The following is an 11,399-nucleotide window of genomic DNA, read 5'->3' as shown; positions in this document are numbered from 1 at the left end:
TTATTCCTGCAAGACCTCATATCCTCAACAACAGCTGTCAAAAGTAGTAGGTATTATCTTAAATGTGAGCTTAGTAACGCCATTTATCGCAAAGTAGCGGAACTCAGCTGTTTTGTTTGCTGATAACTGATTTGCATTAGCAAACATGTTCATTTTACTGAAACTAGATTCTGTGATTATTATGTGTATATTTTCTTAATTTTTAAATATATCTTAAGTACATCAGCAAGTTATAGAGCACTGAGCAAATCTGATTTAATGATTTAACTTGGTTTTCTTTTGACAAAAGGCAATCAGTTATTGACCCATGAATATAATCAATTTGTTGTGTCCCAAAATAACAAGCAGTGTTGTATCTTTTCAAAACAATTTTAATAAAAATATAAATCATGATTTAAATGAGCATAAAAAACAAAAGAAAATAAAAAGGTTTTATAAATGCATTTCAAAAACTTTAAGGCACTTCAGAATATGATTGGCACAATCCGTTATCATGTACTTTGTCTGGGCTTAGCGAGGGCACATGGCATGACGTCCACCGTCTACAGGCACACTGACCCCTGTGATGTTGCTAGCAAGGTCACTTGCCAAGAATGCAACAGTGGCTGCTACTTCATCTGGCTCACCCGGGCGGCCCAAAGCATGAGTTTCCTTAGTCCTCACCAAGAAGGCCGCATATTGCTCTTCAGTCATACCGCCCCTCTTCTGCAGCTCAGTGAGAATAACTCCAGGGTTTATGCAGTTCACCCTCACACCTTTTGGCGCCAATTCCAAAGCTACACATCTTGTGAACTGGTCCACTGCAGCTTTAGACACATTGTAAGCAAGAACTCCTGGGAATGAGCGAATACCATTCACACTGGATATGTTCACAATATTACCCTTTGATTTGATCAAATGTGGGACTGCCAGCATTGTTAAATAGTAAATAGAACGGACGTTGGTGTTCATTAGCCGGTCGTACTGAGCTAAACTCGTGTTCTCAATGGTGCCAGTCTCAAGAATCCCAGCATTGTTGACCAACACATCGATTTTTCCATAATGATCGATCGTGTTCTTCACAATCTTTTCTATATCGGCTTCTTTAGTCAAATCCGCGGGAATATAGAAAGTTGAAGAATTTTCAGATTCTTTGCACTCATCGCATACTTTTTTTAAATTCTCAACATTTCTGCCGGTCAAGGACAGTTGAGCCCCCAGTTTTGATAAAAATACCGCTGTCGCAGAACCAATGCCGGAGCTAGCACCGGTTACAAGTACGACTTTTCCGAGCAAACTCATCTTCAATTCAGTATTTGCTGCTAACTGAACACCTTTCTTGAGGGACATGGGCGATGTTGTTATGGAACTTTCACACGGGCAGACTCCACAGTAGGGGGCCAAACTGATCAACTGCTTAAATCACGAACCAAAATTATCTTATCGCGAGCCTAATTACATAATAAAATATGTAAATAAAACCGGCAATTTAATTCTACATTCTATTCTGTTGATATTTCTGTTCGTCTCGAAATAAAAGTAAATTCCGATTCGTTATAAAAGTCTGTTAGTAGACGTAGTAGCCAATGAGAAACGCATGATTATTCTGAACTGCCATTGTCAATGAAAACAGACCAATGATTGATAGAGTAGACCAGTGACCTATCAGAATGATAATTTGATAACACATACGACTTTGTTTCATTGATAAACAAGTAGTGACGAGCAGATTGAATGAAGTAAGAATAGTGAGAAGTACGGTTTTTAAAAGGAGCTTACGCTTGGTGGTTTAATAGAGCCATTCGTATTAGTAAATCAAAGTAAATTCATATAATAAACAAAATTCATATAAAAAACTTCACATTAAGAGCTAAGTTAAGAATTAAGATCAAAGCTAATAAACTAGGCAAAGGCAGAGGGTATTTTAAGTATTCTTGCACAGTTAAGAGCTTTTCATCTTACAGACACCGAAAGTACCTACTGGCTATATAATAGGCCTTTTAAGAGTTTAAATCTTGTATTTAAACTATTCAGTTAATATGGACCATGACCACGCAGAATAGTTTAAATAATTTAGTTTCACATCAGAAATGAGTTTTTAACGATATATCATAACCAAATAGACTCCATAATCTTTACAAAATTACATGTCATCATACTACAATTTGACATTCTAATGTAAGTATTTTTTTGTAAACAAAATGTAGAATTTATTTTAGATAATAACTTACTTTCTTGATCAAAATTATCAGTAATATTTTTACCCAATGTCTAAAGTGAGTTCAGACTTACAGATCATAAGCAGTGTTGATACAAACTTTGTATAATTTAAGTATGAATCCGTTTTTCATATTTTAGAAAGAAGTTATCCACATACACATTGGTCAGACTGGAGTACAAATAGGTAGTGCTTGCTGGGAACTGTATTGTCTCGAACATGGCATTACACCGGATGGTGTCTTGGCGTTTTCGGATCAGAGTGATAACTCCTGTGGCGCCTTCTTCAATGAAACTGGGGCTGGAAAAGTTGTACCTAGAGTGGTTATGATAGATTTGGAGCCAACTCCAGTTGGTATGGTTCATGTTGTTATACTATTGTACTTAATCTATTTTTTACTGGTGGAGTTTGTAATAAAATGCGTTTTTTAGACGAAATAAGAACAGGAACTTATCGCCAACTTTTTCATCCATCAACTCTGATCACGGGCAAAGAAGATGCTGCCAGCAATTTTGCACGAGGTTACTTTGGCGTGGGTCGCGAAATGCTAGACCTGGCACTAAACCGTATTAGAATTGTGGCAGAAGATTGTAACTCCTTACAAGGGTTCATGATATTCCGTTCGTTTGGAGGTGGAACTGGGTCTGGATTCACAGCATTATTACTCGAAGGTCTCGGAAAGGACTACGGAAAGCTGTCCAAACTTGAGTATGCCATATATCCATCACCAAGAATATCCCCTATTATTGTTGAACCGTATAATGCTGTGCTTACTAGTCATTCAACTTTAAACACCACAGATGTATGCTTTATTTTCGATAATGAAGCGTTATATGACATATTAGCAAGATGTCTAGATACACCACGACCCACATACACTAACTTAAATCGACTTATAGCCCAGGTAACTGAATAATAATTGTTGTTTTTCTTACAATAATAATATATATGATTTTGGAATTATGCTAAATTAGAACTATTGTTCAGGTTGTTTCATGTATGACTGCTTCGATGAGGTTCGAGGGGTCATTAAATGTGGAACTCGTCGAATTCAGGACAAATCTTGTACCATATCCTAGAATTCATTTTCCATTAGTAACCTTTGCACCGTTTGTCCCGGCAACGAAAGCGATGCATGAGAGTAATACCACACAGCAATTGATGATGCAATGTTTTGAACCCGCGAATCAAATGGTCAAGTGTGATCCGAGAGAAGGAAGTTATATGTCCTGTTGCTTACTGTTTCGTGGAGATGTAAATCCAAATGACATAAACACAGCTATAAATCAAATAAAATCGATGCGTACAATCAAGTTTGTTTCGTGGTCTCCTACAGGATTCAAGGTATGCGGTATAAAAGTTTGAATATCTTCCTTATTTACTCGTAGAAATACATTTAAAACAAGTAACTTAATAATCAACTAATTGTTTTCCGCAGATTGGAGTAAATTTCCAACCACCAGTAACTGTACCTGGTGGAGACCTAGCTGCCCTTATGAGGGCTGTTGTAATGGTGTCAAATAGTTCAGCAATCCGCGGGGCTTGGGAGCGTCTTTGTAAAAAGTTCTCTTTAATGTATTCTAAACGTGCTTTTGTGCATCACTATGTTGGTGAAGGGTTAGAAGAAGGTGAATTTAAAAATGCCCTTTTGAACATAAGAGCACTGGCACGAGATTATAGAGAAATGGAAGGCTAGAGAAAATCTGAGAATTTTATTAGAGATTTATATTGATCCAATTTTGTAACAGTTTTAGATAATTAAAAACGACGTGAGATTATTTCATTTATTTTTGTTGCTTATTGATCATTTTGCAAACGCAATCAGAATTTACAAATCAAAAAGAAGTTTAAAAAACGGAAAGTTTCGGTTTTTCTCGGTGGTACTAAAACCGACCTACGCTACTATATTTTGACGTTTCCGTCAACTGTCATCATTACTTCTGATTAGTGTCAGTGTCAAAAGCACGATCAGTCGATCACATCTGATCGCTTAATAAATCACATTGCTTCGCAAATATCCTACGAAAAGTAGTCTAAACGCTACTTGTACTGTAAAAGATATTATTAGTCAATAAAGAAAGCGGGTCTTAAAGCATTTTTACAAACCTAACAGTATTTTTCTTCAATGTTAAACATTTAAGTTAAAGTGTAGTGCTGAAAAAGCAAACAGTTTCCAATTTTTCACATTTTATCCAGAATACTTAAAGTAAGTACTGATCTTAGTGTTGCTTTTTTATGAATAATATAATAGTAATGAATCGGTGCCTTGTTTTGTTATGATGGCTTAGATATACAAATACCATGACCTATCTGATTATTACAAAATATTATGTAAACTTAATGTTTAATACGGTTTGTGACTGTAACAATTCTGTAGCTTTGGTGTTCATAAATATTTACAAAATCACCTTAATGTAATACTGAATGATACTATGTGAAATTTTTGAACTCATTTAAATGTAGCACTTCATTTTCCAGCAATGTTAAGTGTAGCGAACCTGTGCCGCTGCACGCAGTCACTCCGGGCAGCTCAGAGCAAGCTGCTGGTGTCCGGTGGAAGGAACACCTTCAGAACAACCAATGTGGTCAGCCGACAACTCATCACACAGAATCATAAGGCTAACAGCTTTAAGGGATTGAGAGTAAGTTCATTTTAATTACATTATTTCCAATTTATTATAATAACCACTTATAAGTCCACCTCAGTATTAATTGTTACAGCCTGTTATCGTCCTACTGCTGGGCACAGGCCTCCTCTCATACGGAGAAGGATTGAGCATAGTCACCACGCTTGCTCAATGCGGGTTGGTGACTTCAGACTTTATAAGTCCAGGTTTCCTCAAGATGTTTTCCTTCACCTATTTATCAGCCATTGATGTCTAAGATTACTTAGAAAGTACATACAACATTAGAAAAGTTGCAGTGGTACTTGCCTGACTTGGAATCGAACCCACACCCTCATACTCGAGAGGTTGGTTCTTCACCCACTAGGACTTTTTTTCACAGTATTAATTAAAAGCACTTATTGTTCAATAGATGATATGAGCATTATTTCGATGAAGCAGGAAGAATTTTTAAAATAAAGTTCTATTTAATGTACTTGATGTTAATTTGTCTTTCAGTGATTGCCAATCCATCTGTAATTTAATACCAAGGCATTTTATTGTGTTTCTATAAAACTATAGCACATCTAAAAAAATTACCACTCAAATTTGTGTATAATTTTGGAAAATGTGTGATATAATTGATATTTAGGTCACTTGTGTCAAGGCTAGATAACAGCTAATTTGAAAAATCATACTTCCAAAATTTGTGTAGATGACCTTTTACTCTTATTTTTTGCTTTTGTTGATAATGTACCTACCTATATCATTTGAAACCAGCTATCCAAGAACTCAGCAATCCTATGTACTAAAAATTATATAATTATATTGTAATTTAAGAAGGAGCTCCTCATTCTTACTCCATTACAAATCAGATTAAAAGATACATTTTATAGGGTTTCATAGCCAAAGGGTAAATGACTAAAACTTTGCTGTTTCTCGTCCATGTGATTGTGTCATGTTCGTTTTTTCATCATCAGCCTATCGCAGTCCACTGCTGGACATAGGCCTCTCCAAGTGCACGCCACTGAGATCGATTTTCGGCTTCTCGCATCCAGCTCCTGCCAGCCGTCTTGCGCAAGTCATCACTCCACCGTGCCTGAGGACGTCCTACACTACGTTTGCCGAGGCGCGGTCTCCACTCTAGAACTCGTTTACCCCAACGGTTATCGGTTCTTCGGCTAATATGGCCAGCCCACTGCCACTTCAGCTTGCTGATTCGGTAGGCTATGTCGATGACCTTGGTTCGTTTTTTTACCCGACTCCAAAAACTAGAATAAATTTTTTTAAAGGGCCTCCTATACAACAAACCCGTTTTTTTTGCTTGTCTTATAAATAATGGTATTGTGTGTGAGTCCTACTCTTGGTTCTTTTTAAGTACCTACATGTTTGTACCCTCACACACCATTGTGCTCAAGTCACACATATTCACCACTACACTAACCAGTGTAGTGGTAACGCCAAAGAGCAAGACATACTTTTCTGTTTGTTTACATTACATTTTTATCAATCAGTTACAAAATATGTGTTCTAGAATTTTCAATAGGCATAAGTACTGATTAGCTTCCAAGATTATTTATTTTTCGATAATGAGTTAGTAGGTAAGCTGGACTTATCTAAATTACGTAATAGACACACTATCACGGATTTTTTTACCAAAGAGGTATCAGCAGAAGAGTAGGCAGTGAAAGGTTTAAAAGTACGTACATATTACTTGAAACAAAAATGTATTTAGGTACAACGATTCGTTAAGAAAACACGTTTGCATACGATACTTTGACAAGGTTCCAAGAGGGAGACAATAGCATTCCTGTTATTCATATAAACAGGAAAAACACAAATATATCATACTAGCTGCGGTTTCATCTGCTACCTTAGGAAATTACTTCCCGCACATAGATAAAAACTTACCTATATGATACTTTGATATATGTTCATACATATAGGTAAGCTAAATTACTGTCAAGTTTCAACAAGATCCATTCACCTAAAAGAGTACCCCTTACTTGAAGCAATTAGGGCCCATAAAAATACAAATATACAACAAATATTCTTAAAACGCAGACACTTCGTGTGCATTAGGCACGAAGTGTCTGCGTCGTGTTTCTCTGACTGGTGTCACGTAGCCGGCTTCGATACCGGCGGTACACAACACCCTTCGGCAACAATTTTCCTTGACTTCTTAATCTTTTTTATAACCTAACAACCCTAATTTCCAGCTCACAGATCTATTCAAGCCGCAGAACATAGCAGTCCGTTTCTGCCAGTCAGCTCCAAAGCCGAAGCCTCCCAAAGTGGTGGGCTACTGGCTGCTGGGATGCTCCGGGATGGTGTTCACAGCCGTCGTGCTAGGTATGGTGGCTGGATACCTTACTCTCTTGTATAGCATATACTATGTTATTGAAGTTGCGCTTAGAACTACTAATGGGAAGAAATAGGACTGGTAGGTTTTTTTGGGGGTAGTGGGGATCAGAAAGGTAGTGATTCAGTTGATATTATATGGCTGGTGTGAATGGATGATGGAAGTTTTTAGGTCTTTAAATGGAGTTTGTTTATAAGGTAATGGAGGGCCAAAATTCTTATGACATTGGTCAGTAGACGTCTTCTTATTCTTTAAAAAAAAATTGGATAAGGGCAGGGTATCAAATATTATTATTTTATGCCAAGAGAATATAAAATAGTACATATTTTGAAAAAGGTTGGCACTATTGATATCTTAATTTGAAAACTTAAAGTGCCCAGTTACATGTAAATAAATAAACGCACAATACATAATTTACATTCTCTTAAAAAATAAAAAAATAAAAGATACTTTTAAGAGAAGTCAATTTTAAGCAGTTTGTTAACTATATTCCCATTACCACTTATTCGACCATATTGCAATCCTTACATTTGTGGTCTGGCATAGCACAGCTATCTCCCCACTTAGGCCGATAATTACTTATCATTCTTGTGTACTGAATATGCAAACTCCATTTAATTAAGTTTGAATAGATCGAGAGATATTAATCATACTCATTTACATTTTATATGTATGTACTCATCTGGGGTTAGCTTAATATAAGGTCAAAAATCGCAGGCATTTCGCAATTTCTTAGTCAACGGTTTGACGAATTGGCTTTTGATTTTGAATGGGATCTAAGAAAAAAGAATTCACTCTAAGTAATCCAATTAGTATTATTTAATTAGTCAAACAAGTTGAAGTGCCTGCGATGCTACTTACTTACAATAAAATTAATTTTTTGATAAGTTATAAAGTTACCTTTTGTACCTGTAGTGTGTCAATGACCCAAACTCTTTATTAGGTATTATATTTATGAGAAATTAGGGACTTAGGGCCAAATGATACAATTCAAAAAGGGCAAGTCTATTTTTTAGGGGTTTTCTCTTTTTTCTATATTTTTTTCTTCTCAAACTTCGCAAACGTATCTACAAACCTTTTTAACACTTATTCTGTTTTATTTTCAAATCTGTGCCAATTAGGAAATTATATTAAGCACTTAAGGCATAATAATAAAAGTGTATTACATGCTATTTCACCTAAGTAGATGTAGGCATCTAATATTTATCGTAGGTTTTATAAGGAATTCTTTACTATCCTAGTCTTTAGTCATTTTAAAATATTAAGAGCAATGGGATTTCTTAAGAAATAACTGTTAACTAAAGGTGTGTTTTACATCGAATAAAGCTATTATAAAAGTAATTATTGTTTTATTTCTCAACATTCAAACATTCTGTAGGTTTTCAAATAGCTGTAATGTTTTAGCAACACTTTCGATTGAGACAGAGGATCAATAAATATTGATAGTTCAATCACTGGTCGATGTTTTGTAATCATATCAAATGTTATTAATACAAACATAAACATACAGACACAGTTTGGATTCACGCTTGTGATTGCAATCAGAATTTGTAATGGAAACACAGTTATCAACTGTCAATAATATAAATAGACACATTTACTGCTTTTATCTAAATATAGGAACATAACTGGGATGGATAGATAATTTCTGTCATCTTGTAGGATGTAATTTCTAGTGATAATTGTAATGCAGCTTTTGTAAGAGATATACCTTTCGTATAGCCATATTATTCGTTTATACGATATACTGCCTACTTAAAAATATATAGCAATATAACCTAATTAACTCATTCAGTGTACATAGGTTAGGGATAATTTCAACTTTTTTTTTTGAGAAGTTTTGGCTATTATTAAAATGTTGCTGCTGTGCAGGTGGTGTGACCAGACTAACGGAGTCAGGACTCTCCATGGTGACGTGGAAACTCTTGGGAGAGAAGATGCCGAGGTCTGAGGAGGAATGGCAGACGGAATTCGAGAAATACAAGCAGTTCCCTGAGTTTATTTAGTAAGTAGTGTTTGTTTTATTAAATCTTGAGGTACCTACATGAAAGTTAGTGCGTATTGAGTTATTATACAGGATCATTCGAGTGCTTGTTTCTTATGAGAGCGTAAACTTAACATAGTTTAAAACGCTTTTGAATCTTTGATCTTAGAACAATGTAGTTTTTGGCCCCAAATAAATATATTGTGTATAGGTAAAGAATTGACCAAACATTTGATTGTTTGTAAACATTTGATATTTGTCTTGGGTGAATTTTTTACAATTGATCCCGATAGATGGCGCTGCTTTCAAATTATCACGCATTCTGTTCTGTATAATCAAGCAAATATTCCGTTTTTCCCCAGTAAGAACCAGAACATAACACTAAACGAGTTCAAATGGATCTGGTACATGGAATTCGCGCACCGCACGTGGGGGCGCTGCATCGGCGCCGCCATGTTCGTGCCGGCCGCCTTCTTCTGGGCGAGAGGGTACCTCGACAAGGCCATGAAGAGACGCGTCGCGGCTTACTGCGTGTTGGTTGGTGCACAGGTAATAGGATCAGCATTGTTTACATAGTTAACTTCTTGTTTAGTATTAAAGCATTTTCTAATTAATCGATTTTAAAACACACTTATTACAAAAGCAATATATCATCTAGAGCGCTCCTAAAGTCTACAAGCAAACATATCGTAAATTAAAAGTAATACACGCATAAAGATGTATAGATAAACTTCAGGTATACACCTTAATTACACGGTTACAGGCTTCTTCATCATTTCATATTATTTCATGTATTATTGGGCATAACTATGGTGTTTAATATAGTCCAAGATTAACATGTAGACAGAGTATCCATACTTCTGCAAAGGTAGGCTAAATTCTCTTTACATTTATAAACTAATATTTTCCAATTGTTCCAGGGTCTAATGGGCTGGTACATGGTAAAATCAGGTCTGGAAGACCGTTTCCAAGGGCCATCCGACGTGCCCCGGGTATCCCAGTATCGCCTCGCAGCGCATTTAAGTTTGGCATTTATACTGTACACGGGACTCCTGGCCGGAGCTCTGCGGGTGCTTCGCCCCTTCCCAGCGGGTGCCACCGTCAAGAGTTTGCAGAGTTTGAAAGGAGTTACTGCGTTTGCGCATACGGTTAAAGCTATGGCTTTCCTTACGGCTGTTTCAGGTATGTCACGAATTGTTTTTAATTTTCTTGTTATCTTGAAATCATGATTGTATGAAGAAAAGTACCTCTAATACTATTGAGCCTATTTAAATTAATTATCAAAAACGCATTGTGTTGTGTGAAATATTTATGCCTTATATACTTCCAAACATGCAAAAAGTATCTATCTAATGGTCTAGTCCACAGAGTGACTATTATATAACATAAATTGACAGAAAATAAACACGTTCGTGTTCAGAAGTTAATTCATAACTCTAAAACAATAACAATTGAAATCACATTGTTTATCTTTCTAGGAGCCTTTGTAGCCGGCCTAGACGCCGGTCTAGTCTACAACTCGTTCCCCAAAATGGGGGACAATTGGATCCCCGAGGACATCTTGGCCTTCTCCCCCACACTCCGCAATATTACTGAGAACCCCACAACCGTGCAGTTTGACCACAGGATATTGGGGACAACAACCCTGGCACTGGCTACGGGGTTGTGGTTGCTGTCGAGGGGGAAACCATTGTCCCCCATGGCTAGGAGGGTTGTTAATGGGGTGGGAGCTATGGCGTGGTTACAGGTGAGTTTGTGAACTGTCTTGAGTTGTTGAAATGCTTCTTACATGAATCTCCGTAATTTTGGACGGTGAATAGATTCGCTATAGAAATATATTTGACCTGAAGTGGACAATAATAGGAGTTCGGGTTAAGACGATAGTAATTCTGATCACTACATAAAATGTTTAGAATTAGAAACCAATAAATAACGTGATAATAATATTCATATGCCACTGAGTCATGCTGAACGTACTTAACTTTTGAAATCTCTGGAGGGTATTTGAGGGTCATATTTCTTTAAAAAGTAGTAGATTTATAACTATTCTGTTGTCTCCAGGTATCGCTGGGCATAGCAACCCTTCTATGCTACGTGCCGACACACCTAGCCGCCTCCCACCAGTCGGGCTCGCTGGTGCTGCTGTCTCTCGCTATCTGGCTGACACACGAGATCAAACTGCTCAAATACATACCAAAGTAGTAGACTGTATAATGTATTTATTGTAAAATAAACCTTAAGTTTTAGTACATG

General features: G+C 36.6%; 3 protein-coding genes across 4 annotated transcripts; 2 read left to right on the top strand and 1 right to left on the bottom strand.

The window, feature by feature from the left end:
• Nucleotides 1-350: 350 nt before the first annotated feature.
• On the bottom strand, nucleotides 351-1,530 carry LOC110377865 (3-oxoacyl-[acyl-carrier-protein] reductase FabG). The gene has a single exon (XM_021336904.3). It carries the CDS (start codon nucleotides 1,327-1,329, stop codon nucleotides 511-513), a length of 819 nt encoding a protein of 272 aa, XP_021192579.1. The 5' UTR covers nucleotides 1,330-1,530; the 3' UTR covers nucleotides 351-510.
• Nucleotides 1,531-2,038: 508 nt separating this feature from the next.
• Nucleotides 2,039-4,010, top strand: LOC110377863 (tubulin alpha-2/alpha-4 chain). 2 transcript variants are annotated; one of them, XM_049847713.2, is made up of 5 exons: nucleotides 2,039-2,157; nucleotides 2,338-2,551; nucleotides 2,629-3,101; nucleotides 3,185-3,541; nucleotides 3,636-4,010. In XM_049847713.2, the coding sequence occupies exons 2-5, from the start codon at nucleotides 2,524-2,526 to the stop codon at nucleotides 3,891-3,893; spliced, it is 1,116 nt and encodes a 371-aa protein (XP_049703670.1). In that variant the 5' UTR covers nucleotides 2,039-2,157; nucleotides 2,338-2,523; the 3' UTR covers nucleotides 3,894-4,010. The 2 variants fall into 2 exon arrangements, with proteins under 2 accessions (XP_049703670.1, XP_021192577.1); XM_021336902.3 differs by having other exon boundaries at nucleotides 2,138-2,255.
• Nucleotides 4,011-4,160: 150 nt separating this feature from the next.
• Nucleotides 4,161-11,395, top strand: LOC110377864 (cytochrome c oxidase assembly protein COX15 homolog). Its single transcript, XM_021336903.3, has 8 exons — nucleotides 4,161-4,403; nucleotides 4,676-4,839; nucleotides 7,020-7,152; nucleotides 9,035-9,167; nucleotides 9,509-9,695; nucleotides 10,067-10,328; nucleotides 10,625-10,893; nucleotides 11,208-11,395. The coding sequence occupies exons 2-8, from the start codon at nucleotides 4,678-4,680 to the stop codon at nucleotides 11,346-11,348; spliced, it is 1,287 nt and encodes a 428-aa protein (XP_021192578.2). The 5' UTR covers nucleotides 4,161-4,403; nucleotides 4,676-4,677; the 3' UTR covers nucleotides 11,349-11,395.
• The last annotated feature ends 4 nt before the right edge of the window (nucleotides 11,396-11,399 follow it).

Source organism: Helicoverpa armigera, chromosome 7, assembly GCF_030705265.1.
Source record: "Helicoverpa armigera isolate CAAS_96S chromosome 7, ASM3070526v1, whole genome shotgun sequence".
In the NCBI taxonomy this organism is placed as follows: Eukaryota; Metazoa; Arthropoda; class Insecta; order Lepidoptera; family Noctuidae; genus Helicoverpa; species Helicoverpa armigera.
The sequence above is the reverse complement of the archived record's forward strand: the minus strand, read 5'-3'. Positions and strand labels throughout refer to the sequence as shown.

Bases quoted from the DNA above. Each gene is read 5' to 3' on its own strand.
- LOC110377864 (XM_021336903.3), top strand. From the start codon at position 4,678: ATGTTAAGTGTAGCGAACCTGTGCCGCTGCACGCAGTCACTCCGGGCA. The intron at 7,153-9,034 runs GTATGGTGGCTG...GCTGCTGTGCAG, and splicing joins GTTCACAGCCGTCGTGCTAG to GTGGTGTGACCAGACTAACG. The intron at 10,329-10,624 runs GTATGTCACGAA...TTATCTTTCTAG, and splicing joins TTTCCTTACGGCTGTTTCAG to GAGCCTTTGTAGCCGGCCTA.
- LOC110377865 (XM_021336904.3), bottom strand. From the start codon at position 1,329: ATGTCCCTCAAGAAAGGTGTTCAGTTAGCAGCAAATACTGAATTGAAG.
- LOC110377863 (XM_021336902.3), top strand. The intron at 2,552-2,628 runs GTATGGTTCATG...TGCGTTTTTTAG, and splicing joins TTTGGAGCCAACTCCAGTTG to ACGAAATAAGAACAGGAACT. The intron at 3,102-3,184 runs GTAACTGAATAA...ACTATTGTTCAG, and splicing joins TAAATCGACTTATAGCCCAG to GTTGTTTCATGTATGACTGC.